This window comes from Sphaerodactylus townsendi, linkage group LG14, assembly GCF_021028975.2.
Source record: "Sphaerodactylus townsendi isolate TG3544 linkage group LG14, MPM_Stown_v2.3, whole genome shotgun sequence".
NCBI classification, from domain to species: domain Eukaryota; kingdom Metazoa; phylum Chordata; class Lepidosauria; order Squamata; family Sphaerodactylidae; genus Sphaerodactylus; species Sphaerodactylus townsendi.
Genome location: NC_059438.1, coordinates 20,329,533 through 20,350,122, shown reverse-complemented (window position 1 = coordinate 20,350,122; position 20,590 = coordinate 20,329,533). Strand labels below are relative to the sequence as shown.

The 20,590-nt window shown below is 42.9% G+C and overlaps 1 protein-coding gene across 6 annotated transcripts in view; it reads left to right on the top strand.

Annotated features, from left to right (window-relative positions):
• Positions 1-11,002, top strand: part of CEP89 (centrosomal protein 89) — a 48,433-nt gene extending 37,431 nt beyond the window's left edge. For 4 of the 6 annotated variants that reach the window (XM_048515310.1, XM_048515306.1, XM_048515308.1 and 1 more), the window contains one exon: positions 6,791-11,002. In XM_048515310.1, the coding sequence (XP_048371267.1) occupies positions 6,791-7,028 (238 nt within the window). In that variant the 3' untranslated portion in view covers positions 7,029-11,002. Of the gene's footprint in view, positions 1-2,281; positions 3,214-6,790 lie in introns of those variants that run through there. The other 2 variants (XR_007246108.1, XM_048515309.1) reach the window with 2 other exon arrangements.
• Positions 11,003-20,590: the final 9,588 nt, after the last annotated feature.

Below are 20,590 nucleotides of genomic sequence, written 5' to 3'. Positions count from 1 at the left end.
CCATTTTGCCCCAGAAAGCTTGTGCTAAAGAGAGCTATTTTCCCATTCTAGTGGAAGGAGATTACATAGAATATTGCTTTTATAAGAATTTAAAAATAGCCATGGAAATACAGCAAATTAAGGCAAATCATCCTGAACATTGAGAGATGAAGATTGTAGAAACCATCACTTGAACAGAGTGCCGTCTGGGTCCCTAATGTCACCTCCCCCATTAGAGGATCAGTGGCTGGTTTTTGGCAAAATATGCACACTTTCGATGAATCCACATCGATAGCCCTGTTGCATTGTTATGCCCACTGCAGAAACGTTCATGCACTCTCGGGAAAAGTCATTACGTTACTTTTGGTATTAATAGAAGTGTGCTTAAAATATTGTTTCGAAATTCCATGAAGATTGCTTTGAGTTGAAGTTTAGTTGGATCCAACCCCAGGTTTCCCTGCAGCTGGATGGAATGCCATCACTACTTTTGCAACCAGGATGTATAATATAAACTTTTCATTGATAATTTAGTAATTTGTTTGTGTGGGATAAGTGTGTAAATTGCACTGCAAGACGTAGCCTGACAAAGTTTATGTGTGTACAGTATTTGGTGTTTTATCCAAGCCAGTTAAAAATCCTCAGAGAGGATTATAGTAGATTCCGATTGGGGCACCAGAAACCAAAAGTGAAACTGAACAGAAAAAGAAAAAGTGTTTAAAACATTTGCCCTATGTTCCCCACCCCCTCTATTTGCCATATTTGCACCTTACCCAAAGTGGGAGGGGGGGTGTCTGTCACATACCTCATTCCGTTCTCACGTAGTCCTTAGAGTCAGTGTGGTGTAGTTGTTAAGAGCAGGTGGATTCTAATCTGGAGAACCGGATTTGATTCCCCGCTCCTCCACCTAACTGGCAGAGGCTTATCTGGTGAACCAGATGTGTTTCAGCACTCCTACATTCCTGCTGGGTGACCTTGGGCTAGTCACAGTTCTCTCTGAACTCTCTCAGCCCCACCTCCCTCACAAGGTGTCTGTTGTGGGGAGAGGAAGGGAAAGTAGCTTGTAAGCCACCTTGAGTCTTGTTACAGGAGAGAAAGGTGGGGTATAAATCCTAACTCTTCTTCTTCCAGACCAGGCATTTCCCAATATTGCAGTCCTTCCCAACACACTAGAACAGAATTCAAACCCCTCCCATCTCTTCTGTTCCTAGAGAGCATCCCCTCCCCCAGCCATCATCTTCCCCCTGAGGAAAAGCTGTTAAATTATGCCACACTTTTATGTAGCTGGCATAATTTTCCAGCTAGAACGTTCCTGTTCTTTAATAGGCCAGTGTGTTCAAGAAAAGTGTGGCTGTGGAAGCCCATCAGAAAGTACAGCACTTTGCATTCATACTGCTAAGTCCTGGTACATGAAACAGTACATATAATTGATGACATGTATACCTCCTTTGCAAAGTGATGATTTTCAGCTTTGATATTTATTGCCAGTACTTTTTGTAATGAATAAATTAAATAAGAGGTTGCACTAATTTCCACCAATACCCCCCCTCAAGATGCCAATACTCAGTACCAGGAAGTACTGCCACAAAATAACACCGTTTATTTCTAACTGGACCAGTTTTACTAAACATCTGGACAAAACTAGGCAGATTGGTTAATCCTTCCTCATAGACAGTCTTTCGTCTTCTTTTCAGCAATGCAGACTAATAACATTTCAGTTTTAGGGAGCTAAAGTGCTTCACATGTTTTCAGTAAGCTTCTGTGACATTGAAAGCAGATTCGTTCGACGTTCCTTTATTTCCAATTACAGTCTGCTTACAGTTACATCAAAATCTATTCATGATTTCAGGAACCAATACGGTATTCTGTATCACATCTGTTAGCCAAGAAAAATATTACTTTGTTCACAGGGCAGTTACATGTTTTTATATATTTTGAAATATTCATCTGGATTTCTTTCCTCCCTGCAAACCTTCCCCCCACCCCCGCACCCCCCCCCCCTGATCTTTGGGAGAATAACATAAGCTGAGACTTACGGATGGGTTTCTTGTCACTAATCCTCTGTAGCTTGGCAACCAGAACTGGAGGTACCGGGCCAGTAATGTACTGATGTAGATTCATTTCTACCAGCACCGCTCAGGGGGAGAAATTTGTAGCCTGGAAAATTGTTCCCAGTAGATAGAAATTCCACTGACACGTTTAAAACTGGTTGTCGGCAATTGGTAAGCAAATCACAAACTCTGTGAAATATGTGGTTGACTGCAGGCTGCATGTACTTAGCTGTATGTTTGTTTTGTTAAAACAGTTAAGGGTGACGTCCCGGAAGATTTCCTCAGGGCAGCTGACGAGTCTAGCTATCCCATTCGAAAGGTGCATCACCTGTTTTGCAAGGAGAAGCTTGTTTTATATATATATATATATATAACATCAGTTCTTTGGAAAAAAAGCAGTGGCTATTGAGGTCATGTAGCGCAGAAGGCCAGAGAGTCTGCTTTTGGAGGTTGAAATGGAGGGTTCCGTACAAAGCTAAAATGTGACTGGTGAGTTTTTGGCACACCGTTAATGGAAAGTACTTAGGTGGTCGCCTCGTCCTTTGTTCAGACTGCTGGGGCCATTTATTTATTTATTTGCCTTGTGCCGACTTCCCAGCAGAACTGAGCATTTGTGAGCCAGATGGTACAGTCCACATGCAGCAGGCACCACCTTGGAAGGCTCACAGGGGAGGATCGCTTGATTGAAAGTCCCCTGCACATCAAAATCTTTTTGGGGGGTGGAAAACAGTGGTGGGATTCAAATAATTTAACAACTGATTGTTTACAAGCACCATTTTAACAACCAGTTCTGCCGAAGTGGTGCAAACCTGCTGAATTCCACCACTGGTGGAAAAGTAAGGTATTGAGGAGCGGGCGGAAAGAGTCCAAATTAGAATGCTTCGACCTGATCTGTAAATTCCCTACTGAACACCTCCTTAGGCTAAGCTGCTGGAGAATATCACATTTACCCTGCAAAGTGGAGCAAACAAATATTGTAGCGTTATGAAATTTCTGTGTTTGTAAACTTCTTAGACCTCAAGCACCAGTGTTGTTTCAGCGAATGAAATGTTGGGCCTAGGGAGAGTTTGATTTGTAATGCTTCCCATCTATGGATTGTATCTGTGGCCTCCTTCAGCCTCCAATCAACACCTGCAAGACAGATGTAGTAATGACACAGTGCACAGGGTTGTGTGCATGACTGCCAAAAGGATCATAAATTGTTTTGTTCATGAGAGATGCATCTGTGTTTTTATTGTCGCCCTAATGCCATTTTTCTCACTGAATCACTGAAGCTGCTCACAGAAAAACATCCAAATAAAATTTCCAGAAAGAAAGGCTTTATAAATTGGCATGGCCCAAGAATTGCTGGGCTGGAACAGTTTCTTTTAAGCTTCCTTTATTGAAAACTGAACTGCACTGAGGTCAGAATCACAAGATGGTTGAGGCCATATTTCCAGTGCTTTTGACAATATCCTTTTACATACTCCTTTTTTTCTTTCATCTTAACATTTTCGTTTCCTCTGAGATAAGTTGCCCCCTGTATAATCCTTCCAGTTTTGTCACTTGCTTTCAAGTGTTATCACTGAGTTATAATTATGTAAAAATCAAACTGCCCTCTTTTGAACACGTTTGGTTCTCCGGCACTTCCAACATGCATCAGGTGGCCCCAGAAGGCTATCGCCGCATCTTGGAAGTGTTTCCAGGGAGACTAGAAATGCCTGTTTCTGTATCAGGTTCCTGGCATCACATTGTATGTTTCTCCTTCATTTTCCTTGCCTGCTTTGTGTCCTGTCTTTGTTGATCAGTTTGGCAAGATTTAATTGTGGATCATTAACATGTGAAGGAACAGCATCTATGTCAAAGCAGCATCATTGTTTATTTCTGACCAGAATAAACAAAATGTCTACGTGAAATTAAATATCCTGTTTCCCCAAAAATAAGACCTACTCCGAAAATAAGCCCTAGCAGGATTTTTCAGGATTTTTGGAGAATGCTTGAAATATAAGCTCTATTCAAAAAATAAGCCCTAGCTACAGATTCCCCGGCGCAGCTGATCTGGTCACAGGAGGCGGGGGCAAAATCATGGAAAAAAATAAGACATCCCCTGAAAATAAGCCCTAACACATCTTTTGGAGCAAAAATTAATATAAGACCCTGTCTTATTTTCGGGGAAACACAGGTGGCTCCCCTGAACCTAATAAAACTAAGATCCCTGAATTAAGATTGCAATTAAAGTACACAGTGTGTGAAGTAGTCACAGTTTTCCAACATGTAAAAGATACATCATGCCAGCCTGCATGGTATTATTGGATTGTATCTGACCTGTTAGAATGTGTTTGCTACCGAGCTGTTTCATTTTAATCAACAATCTGAATCAAATATCTGAATGTTCCTCCATTAAAAAAAACCCTTCCCATAGCATACAAATCTAGCATATGGAGGACTTTGGCTTTCTCCATGGTTTTTAACATGAGGAGAATTATTTTCATTGAAGAGAACTTCAAAATTGTCAATGCTGGATCATCCCTTAGAAATGGTACAATCTAGTAACAGTTGTGTTAAATTATGTTCCTAATTTTGTGTGGGGGCTCTACCAGACAGAAATAACACAGGAAACAGAGCAGAATGCTGCATTTAATTAGAATGTGGCTCCAAAGAAAGCATAAATTTGAGTAAAGTCGAATAAAGTAGATTTAATTCACATTGTTTATCTTTCTGTTGCCTTCAGCCTTTGTGATAGAAAACCACTGACTAGCAAAATGCTGCAAAGAGCCCCAAGTTAGACTACTGGACAGCCAAAGGGTTGTGCTAGGACAAGGCAATGCAACATTAACGAGCTGAGAAAGGACTCAAAACAGATTTCCAACTGCTTTGCAGGAAAGATGGCTTGAATGATTTATGGAGCAGAGACAGATTTGAAGACTAAAAAGGCTCTGCAGATTGCTGACAATAATATAATCCATTGCAAATTAGATCCAATGAAACTATAGTAAGTGCAGGAACCAGTTCTAAGGGAGCAGTGCTGGACCCGTATACAGTAGTTTTTGAAACCACTGTTGTTTGGAAGGCCACATTTGGAAGCAGACAGCTTTTGCGATATGAATAAAGGCACTTGTTATTTTGCACTTCGGCCACCAAAACCACAGATATAAAGGGAACAATCCCTTTACAAACTGGCCACCACAGTATCAAACATCAACTCCTCACCAGTACCTCTTAAATTCTGCCCCAGGAGCTAACTCTGTAAGTGTACATCTTGATTCATGTTCCGTTTCCATGCATCCCGTGTTTCTGGGAGCAATATGTGGAGATGTCCCCAGATGTTCTGATGGATGGATTGTTGACTGCCCTTAAGAGTTCGCTGTCCTCTTGCAAAGAACCAAAATTTGCCATTTGTCAGAGAGCAGAACCGCTCCTAGAAATTGCCGCGGGCCACCGTTCTTCTGATGTACCCTCATCACACACAACGTGATGTGACCCAGGGAGCTATTTCACAGAAAACAAAACATTTTTCTTCGCTGTTGGTTGACCTGATACCTTGCCCTTCAGCTGCGTTCACAACCCGCTTCGGAGAAAAACCTTGTACAGAGTGTGAAAAACATATCAAATTTGCAGAAGCGTGATATGAAATACTGCGGGGATTATCGACTATTTTCCATTGGAAAATAGTTTTAAATTAATCTGAATTTAACTGTTTTTTGCAGAGGGGGGGAATTCTGTGATTTTCCAGTGGTAGAGTAAAAAAATCAAACAAGGAATAATCCTTATCCAGTATGTAAATACTATATCCATAGCTTATCCTACGAATATGTTCTCCGTGCTGTCTTAAAACATATATAGTGATTTTATAAGAGATTGCTAGAATGTCTTTCCTTCCAACTCTCTGCATGCTCAGAATATTATAAACATAAATTGTGGTTAGTGTGAAGAAGTGCTTGGTGAATTTTAAACCCAACATCTGTCAATAGACAGAAACGTCTTTGAGGTCAGATTATGTCAGGGTATCTTTAAATTTTCAGAAGGCGAGAGCCGATGGGAAACAGTATCTCAGTTTCCAAATACAAAGTGTCTTGCATGCGAATGGCGCCACTTACACTTCTCTGAAAACCGAATGCGTTGCCTACATTCTGAGAGCTGAAAAGGCCATGTCAGGGAGTACCTTAGCGCAAACTGGGTATCTCTAAAGCAGGCTGGACAGCCAGCAAGAAAATGGTCTCTTCTAGGAAAGTGGCTTTCTGTTAATAACTTCACTAACTTAATCGTTATGAAATCCTGCAGACTTATGAACAGGATTTTAAGATGGCATTGGGTGAACATTAATGAATGGAAACAGCAGCCTATTGTGGGGGGAAAAACCCCACTGACTGTACAAAGTGCCTTTTATGCCAGTCTACAGATGGCCAGATCCTCAATACAGTCTTCTTCAAAACTAGGAGTGATGCATCAAGTCTTCTGAGTTGACCATGGTTTGATGAACTTGGGTCTGTAGTGTTAATAAGGGGTAGGAAGGCTCGGTTAGCTTTCCTTGTGATGCATTCAAAACCAAGTGCTAATAAAGGCTGGTTAAATGGGTACATTTTGATTGATACTAAACCTAGTATCTGATCACAGAGTTCTGAGCACACTATGTTCTCGAAACAGCACTCCATGTACTAAAATTAAATTTAATTGCTCTGTTTGTACTGGTTGACAATTCACCTTTAAAGGTACTCTTTGGAAACATGAGGACGACACATCTGAAACTAGCAAATGCATTTTTTTCCTTTTGTTTTGCTTCCCAGGGAAGTGGAAAGTGAACTTGAAATAATTTGGGAATCGACCACCAAAGAAAACAGGAAGATGAAGGAACTCTTGCATAAATCTCTGGAGAAGAACACGCGGAGCCCTGTCAAAGCCTATGAATCACATTTAGCTGACATTTCTCAAAAAGAACTGCTTGGTGGGTACGGTTTTAGCTACTGTGATGTGGAGCTTTCCTCGCCTGCTAAAAGCCAGAGCCAACAGGAGCCCGTGTGTTAAGGACACAGGTGCTGCTGTCACTTCCAGGCCAGAATGCATCTGGAAAAGGTGCATACAAGACCATAAGCAGTTAAGTCAGTACCATCCAGCAGCACAACGGGATCTACCGAAGGAGACCCTGCTATTCTTCTTTGATAAAGTTGGACTAGAAATATACATGACCGGAAATACATATGGCTTTAACATGCGCTGGGGGGGTGGGGGAGGGACGTCCAATCAAAATGCAGTTTACAAGTTAAGATTTGCACATTTGTATAACTTGTTTCTACAGATTAAGTTCAGTTTTCTGCTCACAGGTTACGGGGGCTTGAATGCAGGCCCCTGATAACCATCGCTCCATCTAATACGAAAGCCCCTGTAGTAATGAAAACCATCTCACTGGGCCACGTTCAAATGCAGCGAAGGTTTCTACATATGTGGAAGAATCCCCAGCTATGTAAAAAAATGTGAATTAAGAAAAAGCCCGATGAAAAGTAAGAAAATGAGAAGAGAACAACTGTGTGTCAGTTAAAGGGGAAAAAGCCCAGAAGGAAATGTGTCTTGTCAGGACTCTCAACTGGAATCCTAGAAAAAAATATGAAGTGATAGAATGGGATTTCACACACACAATTCCTCCTAAACTTTTCTAAATTGGTGGTCTCCTGTGTTAGCTGTATTTATACTGATTAATGAAATAGGATTAATTCCCTCTGCTTGGAAGCTAAGTATTGTTGTCCTGGTTCCTCACGGGCCCTCAGTTTGTACTTACAGAGGTAAGCTTACAGAAATCAAGTCTCTCTAGGCTCCACTCTTTCAGTTTTTAAAGTTGGAATTCAGCCATCTTGTCAATAAGCCATCTAGTTATTCAAACCAAAAACTGAGGCTGTTACAGCCAGAGTTGCTGCTGAAAAACCGTTTGCACTAAGTACTCGATTAATTAAGGAATTGTGGAGTTGAGGGCCCTAATTGCTGGACTGGCCCCGCTTTAATTGAGCTTTTCAAAGACAGGGAACACAAAATAAAATAGAATGAGTGTTTAGCACCCATTTTTTAAAATCAAAATAGTGTAACAGAATTTCTCGAATTGGGAAGCTGGGCAACAGCATAGCAAGAAAAGAAGAGATTTTTGAAAGGCACCTGGCTCGAGAGGGATCGTGGGATCGTGGGGTGAGCAATCACACTGCAGAAATCTGTGGTGACTGCATTCATACCGATGGTTGAGCAAATATTCATGGAACCGCAGCCAAGAACAACCTGTATGATGTCGTAGACTTTGTGCCTGTGTGGGTTGGCAAAACCATGGTGGATTTTCCAGTACAGAAAAGCACAGGAGGGAAGATTTACTTAAGGGCAGAAAAGAGCATTGGGGAATGTGAGGAAAGGGTTCCATCTACTCACCACACTCTACGCTCACTATTTTTATCTCTAAATATTCTCTTTTAAAGTAGGTTCTCTCCCCCTTTTTTTAAAGAAAAGGGGGGAGGCTTAATTAATTACGCTTGGTACTTTTTGGTTAGCCTCCCGCTGTTGGTCCATTTTTTGACAAGTGGAAATTTAAGCTTTGGAGGTGACTCCACTGAGGCTCATTCCGCACATGCAGAATAATGCACTTTCAAACTGCTTTCAGTGCTCTTTGAAGCTGTGCGGAATGGCAAAATCCACTTGCAAACAGTTGTGAAAGTGGTTTGAAAACGCATTATTTTGTGTGTGTGGAAGGGGCCTGAATAGTTCTGCGGACAGGGGTCAAGATTTATACAGCTGAATATAACATTTCTAGAGGTGGAAGACATCATCACTGGTGGTTTGAATAGTCTTAAGAGCCCCCAAGCCTATCACTGAAAAAGAAAAGTGGTGCTCTGAAGACTTTGTTTTCTATTTCCAATTGATAGAAGACAGTGTGAATTCATGTTGCGAGAAGATTAGGAGTTTTCTCAGGAAACTGAAAATCTCCAGTGCAACACAGGTTCCCGAGATTGGGAGGCAAAGAGTCAACCTACATATTCGGTTTTTCCTGGGTCCACACAATCTAATGTAGTGTGAGTTCCACAGAGGCCAATTTGTAGAAGGAGACAGGGGCTTTCCCAACCTGAAATGTTCTTAAGGAGCCACTATTTGACCCAACGGGTCCATGTGTACTGGTAGGGTGTACCTGTGGTTCTTCAGTTGAGGAAACAGCACCTTCAGGGACATTTCAGGTTGGGGAAGTGGCTCAAAGGAGGGCATGCTTCAGTCCCCCCTCATGTCCCCTTGTCCCCACCAAACTGAACTCATACATGCTTGGAGTTAAGTGTCCAACATGGAACACACAAACCTGGGGAGGACTTGGGGAAAAGATGTATGTGAAATAGGCCTTTAGTGATCTTAGTTTTGAAAACTTTCTCTGCAACCCAGTTATTTGCTCATTGAGAAGACTTTTTAATGATCACTGCAGTTGTCATGAAGTGTGCACATCATTCTCCATTATACAATAATGTGCACCAGCAGTAGATTAAGCAGGACCGGGGCCTTTTGTATATGACTGCAGGTTTGTGACCTCGATTGTTACAAAGGCAACCTTTAATCCTTTTGTAAAGCTGAGCAATTAGCTCTCAGTTTAGGGAACGGTTGTTTGAGAAGCACTTGATTTAATAATCTGGCCCCGGTATGCTCCAAAGAAAATGGCTCTGATACAATCTGTGACCTCTGACAATTGGATGGGGGCAGTTTTCTGATAGTTCTTGATTTGTTCCTGTGAACTTGCACAAGGACTGGCAATCCTGTCATACACGCGAACAGGTTGGGTGCTGCTGTCCTCTTTTAGGAACCTGAACATATTTTCCAGATGTTATTTGTGCCTTATATGTATACACACACACTGGAAGTGCAGTACACAGCTGGCTGTTTTCATGTACAAATTCCAAATGAGGACATTTAGCTGTAAGAGTTAAATGTGGTTCTTTATTGCTGCATGCATGTTTGTGGCCAAATTTTAGGTTTAGTAGAATTTATATCAAATTATTTAATGTAACATAACATAATTCCATGAAAAGCAAGAATACTCTTTTATGATCATCTGTAAATGACAATCAGTCATTAATCCACACTTGGTTTGACATGTCAGTGCTGTGTATCTATGACACATACTGTCAAGTGACAAGTGATTTAATAGATGCTAAAGTGCAAATTAGTGAGCAAAGTGCAATAAACAATAAATGAATGATACAGGAAGAACATGTCACAAATCATGTAGAAAATTCTTGTATGTCAGTCCTGCAGATAGATCACTTGTCATTTGACTATATGTGTTATAGATATACAGCAGTAGTATAGCTACAGTAGTTTTTGTTTTGGTCAGAGTTTTCTACACCAAATCATTTTGTTCTTGATCTGTTAGCGTCGTTTGCATGTTGATGACCTGTCTGCAGTTTTGCCTGCCATGTTAAATTAAACAGATCTGGTGTGGCAAGTTGCGAAAATCTGGGTATGATTTTTCAAACAGTTTAATGTTGATTGAATGAAAACTAGTATTTAAAACTTCCATTGTTTGCCAGATCGAATGGCCTTCGTGTCCAATGGCATTTAAATTCTCCCCATTTTGTGTAACAACAAAATGACTAATACCATGAATTCTACCTGAGCCCAGAAGGAGAGGGGCAGCATGTTAAATCAAATAAATAATACAAGTATAAGGAACAGACAAGGGAAATACAATGTGGCACAACATATTATTTACATCAGTCTTCTGTGTGTTGCAGGCTGGCCATGGAAACTTTAGCAATAACAGGCCGAGGGGCCAGAAAGATTCTGGATTGGTTTTGTTGCATGGGTACATTCCTTTTTCCTGCTCTCCCTCCAGATCAATTTTAAATATTTTATATATCTGCCCTGGGGCCAATATTTGGATAAAGGCTCGTTTTTATTTTGTCTGTGTACTATCTCAAACTTTGCCAAATATGTATTTTTCAAATTTGTAACAATTACATCATTTTATAATAAAATAATTTTATTTTAAAGGAGGTGGAGTCCATGTGCTTTTTTATCTTTGGACTGTGTCACCAGTGAGAACTCTGAATATAAAAAACCTGTATAAGTCAGGGGTTCAAATTTGAGAGAAACTGGGAAAGTGCTTGCTTCTCCCTACCTTTTTTGATTAGCCTTCCTGACACACTGGTGTGGCAAGTGGATTTCCTGAGGGGTCCCCTTCTTTCTCCCTGTAATTCCAGTACTGACTGAATACTTCTTGCTGGTTCTTCACTTGTGCTGAAATCAATATTTGATGAAAAACCCATAAAGTGTTTTGCTTGAGCTGCTGATTAATTCAAGTAGCTAATTGGACTTCAAAGAGTAAATCTTGGAGTTTCTAACGCCACATGAAATTAAAGATGAATCATGATGAGGAACAGAATCAAAAATATAAAACAGCTGATTTATGCCAACAAAATTAATGACTACATAGGATATTTCTGCTAGGAAGCCTCCTACAGCTCATGAAAGATATCAGTAGCCTCACATCTTTGTATCCCCAGCTTGACAGCTTGAAAAGTCAGTTTTCCATTAAAGCAGCATCTGCAACAGATTTAATGAGCAACATTCAGCTCTCTCCTTTATGCAGCCTCATTCTATGGCAGTGGTTCTCAACTTGGGGGTCGAACGACCCTTTCACAGCGGTCGCCTAAGACTCTCTGGATCAGTGTTCTGCATCTGTAAAATGGATAAGTTTTAGGGTTGGGGGTCACCACAACATGAGGAACTGTATTAAAGGGTCGCGGCATTAGGGAGGTTGAGAACCACTGTTCTATGGGAATGGAACATTCTAGTATGGGTTGCTTCAGTGGGTGTCCATGATAAGCTGATAGCTGTGGGAAGAATCCCCTTTGCCTAGAACAGGGGTAGGGAACCTGCGGCTCGAGAGCCGCATGCGGCTCTTCTGCCCTTGCACTGTGGCTCCACGAGCCGAGCCCATACGACCCCATCCTTACGCCGCCTCACCTGCAGGCCAGCAGAGGCCCGAGGCGCACTAACTGCCTGCTAATACGGTTATTGGCTGGGCCGTGCTGCGGGCTTCCCCTCTCGCCCACCCCATTGGAGCGGGGTGGGCACTTTCCCAGGAGCTGGCGAGGCCGAGCTTCCGGCTTCATCCTTGCCCACCCTGCAGGCAGCAGGGCGGGCACATCCATGCTCTTCTCAGAATTAGCGGAGTAAAAGTTTTTTAAAAAACCCTATATGTACAGTGTTATCTTTATTTTAAATGTCAAAAATTATTTGTGGCTCCAAGTGTTTTCTTTTCCCGTGGAAAACGGGTCCAAATGGCTCTTTGAGTGTTAAAGGTTCCCTACCCCTGGCCTAGAACAACTATCTTTAGGGAAAGAAGGTCTCCTGACGCCTGTACATCTCATGGACTAGGATGCATACAATCTTTTTAATTAAAAAAAGATAAGTTAACTTCAGGGTTGGAACTTGCATCATCATGTGTTTGAGACGGCCGGTTTTCTCTTCCAATTTCATTAGTTAACAGAGGAGGGAGGAGTATTGGTTTGCTCAGAATACCTTACATTTAAAGGGGCTGTCCACAGCTGTGGGAAAGCTTCTTTGTGTGGTCAGCGCTGTGGCTTAACTCTGGGACCACAGCGAGGCAAAGAAAGGGTCAGGGCTGAGGCTGTCAAGACTGCACACCAGAGAAACCAACAGGATGGATAGTCTTCTGACAATTAATTGCTGCGAGAGGGAGTATCATGCCGAGCTGCTGTAGCTGTCCTCCCAATATAAGTAGCTAAAGAAAAAGCCTCTTGTTTCCCGGCTATCTGCTTGCTCAAAGTTCTTACTCTAATCTTTAATTGTTGCTGTAGCCTACGCCTAGCATTGAACTGCCTGCCCTATTACCTAAACATCTGAACATTTACTTGGTATCAGTGCTACTCATGGCTACAAAGAAACGCCATTGTTCCTCATCGGGTACTAATACTTACAAAATCAGCAAGCAGTCAAAGATTGATCGCTTTTTACAAAGTCCATCAGTGGAGGATTTTCCAAACAGCCTCACCAGTTTGGTGTAGTGGTTAAAAGCAGGTGCACTGTAATCTGGAAAACCAGGTTTGGTTCCCTGCTCTGCCACTTGAGCTGTGGAGGCTTATTTGGTGAACCAGATTAGCTTGTGTACTCCAACACATGCCAGCTGGGTGACCTTGGGCTAGTCACAGTTCTTTGGAGCTCTCTCAGCCCCACCTACCTCACAGGGTGTTTGTTGTGAGGGGGAAGGGAAAGGAGATTGTCAGCCCCTTTGAGTCTCGTTACAGGAGAGAAAGGTGGGATATAAATGCAAACTCTTCTTCACACTCTCAAATAGATACACAGTACTGGAACTGGAACAATCTGACTAATTTGAAAACATGAGTGATGAGTCTATTTTAAGAGAGGAAGGAGGGGCAATTAAAGCTGTTCAGGATAAACAAGACCCCAGAAGCTCTGGATAATAAGAATGCAGCAATTAAAAACCTTCTAGCAAAGGAATCTGAGCTAATTGTTAAGACCTTGAAATTGATACTGGAAAACAACAGGACGGTGGCAGATAATTTGGAGGCCTTAAACAACAGCTGCTCCCAATTGGTAAAGACAATAGAGGGACTGAGTAGAGACCGAGATAAGCAACAGCTGACAGACTTAGCAGTGGCTCATAGTACACATCCTCCAAGGAAACAAAATATTAATAAATCATCTGATAACTTCAAGCTATCCTTGCAGCTGAACCAAGTGGCTGTTCTGGTCGGTAGAAATAAAAATAACTTTGAACCTGCTCTGGAACTCAACAGGTAGCCAACACAGTTGATGGCAGCAGCCCTAACAGCCCAGACTAGCCCAATTCATCAGAGCTTGAAGGCTAAGCAGGACTGAGCATGGACAATACTTGGATGGGAGACCACCAAGGAGTTTCTGCGCTGAGGCAGGCAACAGCAAACCACCTCAACTTACCTCTTGCCTTGAAAATACCTTCTGAGGTAGAACTTCATGAGATCACAATGAGTCGGCTGCAATTTGACAGCACACTTTCCCTTTATATATGCCTTCAAAACCGCTCTGAGGATGCTGAAGTGCTCAGTGTTGCATTGGGAAGGCATGGGTTCAAAATCCCTGTTCACCAGACCTTGGACCAATCGCATATTCTTAGCCCAGGGGTCTGCAACCTGCGGCTCTCCAGATGTTCATGGACTACAATTCCCATCAGCCCCTGCCACCATTTGGCTGATGGTAATTGTAGTCCATGAACATCTAGAGAGCCGCAGGTTGCAGACCCCTGTCTTAGCCTAACCTACTTCTCAAGGTTAAAGTGATGATAAATAACCATATGTACATCCACCCGAGCGTCCTGGAAAAATAGCAGGATATAAATGAGCAGAATTAAATAGTGTTGTTCCATAAATGGTTGATGACAGCAAATCAGAGCCAATTCTTGCAACACATTTTGTATTTGGCATCTAATACTCAAGTAAAAGAAAAACCAAATGAATATCACACCTCTTATGTCAAACACACGAAACTTTACATTTTTGCTTTTGTGTTCAAAATACCCAGTTCATATATTTGGAAAGGGTAGGTCACAATGTGTATGTTAAATATATATATATATGTATATTTTGTACTCTTGTACAAAATAACCCACAAGTAGTATCCCCTCCAGGGAGCGCGCTAGCCTTGTCCCATTTTCCTCAGGCACATGTATGTATGTTTATTGCTTTTTGCTGCTTGCTTGGGATTTTATCTTCCCAAATAGCTAGATGTCACCTGCAAACGTGTCTAGTCGACCCATGATTGCTGATTTCTGATCATCTGTGAATAAAAGTAGCGCTGTTAGCATTGTAGATTCTTGGGAGATTCCATTGCTTATTTTCCTCTGTTGTGAAAGCTGTCCTATTTACTCCTCCCATTGTTTTTCCGATGTGCTTTTAACTGATCCATGTGCTCTGCTTATCCCATTATTGCTGAGTACCTTAGGTGCAGGGTTTTGTTTTTTAAAAAAACCCTTTTAAATATTCAGAGACATAGTTTTGAATCCAAACCGTGATATTCAGTTTGGAGTTACCAAAAAGGACTACTTCAGAGAGAGAAAGACTACAAAAAACGTGGGTTGTATTTGAGAAAATATAGTGCCTTCCAAGACTCCTGCCATTAAAAAAATCCTTCCGTTACTGGGAGGATTCCACCTGTAAGTAGAGGGATATCTTTGGATCCAGCCTCATGATGGTTTACAGGATACCCTTACCGACTTGAAGATCTCAGAGAGCTCTAAAAGGTGTGTGAAGCAAGGTTTCCTTTGTAAAAGCTCTGCCAGCAAGGCAGTTATTCTACATGTTTCACAATTCCTGCCTTAATTTCAGCTTCCACTAATTTAACCGGCACAGAAGTCATAATGACAGGTCTGTAATTTCCTAGATACTTTTAAAAAGATTGCTTTTACATTAGCCGCCTTCCAGTCAATTAGAAAGGAGGCTGATTTCAGGGGGAAGTTACATGTTAACAGTGAATCATTCAGCAATTTCAGATGTTAGGGAGCTGCTAGACAAGCTATGAGACATCCTTGGTGTTATCTCTCAGCATCTTTAATTCAGAAGCCGTCATGATTGCCTCTTCCTGCTACCCATTTGGCTCAGACTGCAGCATTGGGACAGGGGAAGCTCAACTCCCCCCAATGCCATTTCCTGAGAGACTCCCTCCAACTTCTTACTTGACATCTTTACACCAGTAGGGAAAAGGATAGTCTGTATCTGTGTATGTGTACATATGTGTGTGTAACCAAGACAGATGTTAAGATTTCTCTCTACGAAACACCACAGTAGGAAGGGTTAGTACACACAAATATCAGCCCTACAGCCCTGAACAAAACTGGTCCCCTTATATCCATTTCTAAATAAAATTAGTCAAGGGTTCTGTTTGCAAAGCTGTCACATCTCATCTACGTATGAGATGTGGCGCAGCAGTGGCTAAGAGCAGGTGCATTCTGATCTGGAGGAACTGGGTTTGATTCCCAGCTCTGCCGCTTGAGTTGTGGAGGCTTATCTGGGGAATTCAGATTAGCCTGCACACTCCCACACATGCCAGCTGGGTGACCTTGGGCTAGTCGCTTTCCAGAGCTCTCTCAGCCCCACCCACCTCACAGGGTGTTTGTTGTGAGGGGGGAAGGGCAAGGAGATTGTAAGCCCCTTTGAGTCTCCTACAGGAGAGAATCCAAACTCCTCCTCCTCCTCCTCCTCCTCCTCTTCTTCCTCTTCCTCTTCCTCTTCTTCTTCTTCTTCCTCTTCTTCTTCTTCTTCTTCCTCTTCCTCTTCCTCTTCTTCTTCTTTCCTTCGTTTGCAGAGATTAGATCAACACCATTCATCCCCAGCAAGCTGATACTTGATAAAAAAAAATTAGCTCATCACTTCTAGAGCTCCACCTGTTGCTACCTTTGTGGGACACAATTCTTAAATATCCTGATAAGAAAAAAATAGTTTTTGGACTAAGGTGTGATCAGAGACGCCATATTCATTAGCGACGACTTTAAAATTAATTTGGAATGCTTTGCAATTCCTTGTCTCACTTCAATGTTCCTGTGGAAGTTCTGTTACCTAGCAGTGCTGCTACTTCTCTGTCTGGTTGTCTACTTCCATTGTACTTTCAATTTTTTTTACCTCTTTGGCAATATGCCCTTCACATTCCTTCCCCACTTACCTGTTTTTAGGCTTGCCTTCTTCAAATGTGCAACATGCAAGCTGCTAGCCTGGCATAGTGATTAAGAGCAGTGGACTCTAATCTGGTGAACTGGATTTGTATCCCCACTCCTGCACATGAAGTCTGCTGGGTGACCTTGGGCCAGTCACTGTTCTCTCAGAAGTCTCTCAGCCCCACCTACATCTTGAGGTGTCTGTTGTGGAGAGGGGAAGGGAAGCTGATTGTAAACCGCTTTTGGACTCATTAAAGGAAGAGAAAACTGGGGTACCATATTTACTCGCATATAAGCCGAGTTTTTCAGCCCTGTTTTAAGGCTGAAAAATGCCCCCTCGGCTTATACACGAGTCCTGCTTACCAGCCAGCTCTTCAGGCCTCTGCCGAGGCTGGGGGCGTGGCTGGGACGACCTCCCTGCAGCTGCACAAGCCGCTTGTTGCTGCCCTCCTCAGAGGGTGAAGGGGAACCCTGGCTGGCTGGGCTTCCTCAAACCCAGCCAGGAGGTGGCGGGAGCTCCTTATTTGGGCAATGACATCAGGGGGAGTCACTGCCCAAATAAGGAGCTCCCTCTGCCTTCCGGCTTCCCACCTTCGGCATATACACAAGTCAATACGTTTCCCCAGGTTTTGGTAGTAAAATTAGGTGCCTCGGCTTATACACAAGTTTATATGGTATGAAAAATACAGGGTTGCACTCACCTGTAACTGCAGTTCATCAAGTGGGCTTCTGTGCAGGCACACACTGGGTCTGCACTTGCACAGGGCCAGCCATAGTAGATTAGCAAGCATTAAACTTCATCTGCTGTTGCTATGTAGAAAGAAAGTACTCCTGCCCCTCCTCCGCAAGCGCGGACCCAACATGTGCCTGCACAGAATTCCCGCAATGATGAACCGACTCTTCTTCATTGTCGTCTCCCTTGCCGTGAGTATTTCAAGGTGCCAAATTGCAGCCCAATCCAAGGGGCAAGGTGGCCAGGTGGCCACTGCTGGGCTGCCTCCAGAAGGGTGGCACAGGAAGGCATGAAAAAACCAAACACCCAGTTGCCTGGGGGGAAAAAACCATTCTAAAAAAGGACTTTTGCTACACTTTCTGGTTGTGCAAGTCTGCGACATTTCTGAGCTGAAAGCCTGATAAAAGCCAACTGAAGTCAGTTTCACCTCCAGGAATGCCCCTAGCCTACCTCCAGTCATGCTGCCATCTTTTGTTATGCTGGCACAGCAAAGGGGGAGGCAGACTCTTCTGGGTCGGGCACTGTGGAGCTGTGTGGCACCCGCCAGCTACCCTGTTTGCTCTCTCTGCTGGTGTAAGTGCCAGTTACATCAGCAACGTGGGCAAATGCAATGGTGCAGGCATGGGCTTTAGCCCACCCCCCCTCCCTGGATTGAGCTGTTATTATTTATTTATAGTCCACCTGTCTCACTGATACTAAAAAGGGATTGCAGAATATAAACTGTGCAATCAGACAGCATGCGACCATCAGTGAACGATGCAATAGGACTATGATTACAGAACAATGCAAACTGCAGCATGTATACTATACACACAGTACAGAAATCGGATTACAAGGAAAAGACAATGCAGTAAAAACAGGTGATGCCTATAATAATCCCTGCAGTGGACTATTCCATTATAAATGTGTGCTTTTTGGACTATTAATTCTACTACATTTTTAATCTCTGTTTTAAATATGTTCTACATCTCTGTCCTACATCTCTGCCTGCTTGAACATTACAGTTTTGCACATTCTGTGGAATAACAGAAGTGTGGAAACCTTTTTGACCTACTCAGACAGGCTGTTCTCCGCTGAGAATGTATGAGAACGAGCAACTGACTATTGCAAGGTCAGTACAAAGTGACTTTTTGAGAGGTCTTTGCTGGGTTGCGCAAAGTGGTTGCTGCAGAGCAGTCCTGCCAGTCTGTGGTTCCACCCTGTAAACATGGCCTGCCTAGTAAACACTGTGATGTGATGTCACCCTGTAGGTCAGCAATGACCCCGTGGTTGCTCCCAGGACTATGTTTAGCTTTTTAATATATGCATGCTAAGGATGCATCATAGGTATTGCCTTAAATAGATAACTTCTGGGGGCTGATTTGTGCCTTGTCTTCCCTAGGTTATTTTTACAGCACATTCTTCTATGGGTTTGATAGTGAGCATTATTATTAGAAGAAGGAGAGTTTGTATTTTTACCCCACCTTTCCCTCCTGTAAGGGGACTCAAGGTGGCTGACAAGCTCCTTTCTCTTCCTCTCCCCACAACAGACACCTTGTGAGGCAGGTGGGGCTGAGAGAGTTCCCAAGAACCGAGACTAGCCCAAGGTCACCCAGCAGGAATGTAGGAGTGCGGAAACACATCTGGTTCACCAGACAAGCCTCTGCCACTCAGGTGGAGGAGTGGGGAATCAAACCCAGTTCTCCAGATTAGAAACCACCTGCTCTTAACAGCAGCACCACCTAGATCTAGCTTAGACACCCACCCCAAAAAGGGCTGCTTCATATATCACACAGTGTGTAAGTCTATGTTTGCCATTGAATACATACTCACTTGGGAGGATTCTAAGAGTCTCTATAAAAGGCCCGTAAGCTTGCCGTATTACACTTGCTGCATTAATTTGTTCCATTTTTACGTGCGTATGGAAAACATTCTTTTACAGGTGTATCTGCAATGTGTAAAACAGCCCCAGATGTCAAGCTGTGTGGGCTGAACAGCTCCCATCCCTCTCTGGGATAGTGCCAAAAGCGAGTGCTAATCTGCCAGAGAAACAGCTGGCAGGTATGCTTTCATCTGGAAGGGGGGGGGGGAGAGAGGCATCCTTCTCTCTGCAATTTCAGTTCCTTTCTGCATTTTTCCTCCTGTCCTCAGGCAACCCCCGGAGTCTGTTTTAATTCCAAACTGATCTTTAAGCAAAGGAAGCGTGACTGTCTGGCTTCCTCTCATGACAGTTCTTTTATCTGTAATTGGGAGTTTTGCCTTAAGTTTAATCAAGCTGTTCTGAAGCGCCACCCGACCGCAGGATGAAATGTGTAAAGAGGGGGAACAAGTCTTTTTATAAGTTGCTTCTGTTGTTCATGTACCAATGAAGAAAAGAGGAAATCTCAAAAGCCTGGCGTGACCCAGTGCGCTCCGAGTCAGAGCCAACAGCCAAAAAAGCCTAGAAGATGACTAAACATTTGGAGAAGCCTGGGTCCGCTTCCTCTTCCACAAAGTCAAAATGGTTGCATAGGAAGAAGACCAGGTCCTCAACCCCCTTATGCTTTCTGATGTGGTCACAATTGTTCTTTCTGTTAATGCTATCATTGTTGAAAAATGCCTGTGCCAGCCAATCACTAAATGGATTCTTCTCCCCCAACTAGAACACATCCACACTGCATAGTACTACTTGACCACCCTGCAGGACATTCAGGGAATTAAGGAGGAGGATAAAACCACCCTGGGGGGTGTAAGGAATTTTCTGTCTCACTCCCTTAGACTGGTTCTGCTACAACCTGCCAGGAGTATAAAACTCAAGAGGTGGAACAAATTGATTTCTATGGATTATTTCATTGTGAATGAAACAGAAATACAGGCCAAATTGCAATTGGCTGACGTTTGGGAGCTCACATGCAGGATGTGAAAGGAACGGCCTTCTGCAGCTGTTGCTCCCGATCACCTGGTCTGTTAAGGCATTTGCAATCTCAGATCAAAAAGTTCAAGATTGGTAGCCATAAATCGACTTCTCCTCCATAAATCTGTCCAAGCCCCTTTTAAAGCTATCCAGGTTAGTGGCCATCACCACCTCCTGTGGCAGCATATTCCAAACACCAATCACACGTTGCGTGAAGAAGTGTTTCCTTTTATTAGTCCTAATTCTTCCCCCTGGTTCTAATATTGTGAGAAAGAGAGAAAAATGTCTCTCTGTCAACATTTTCTACC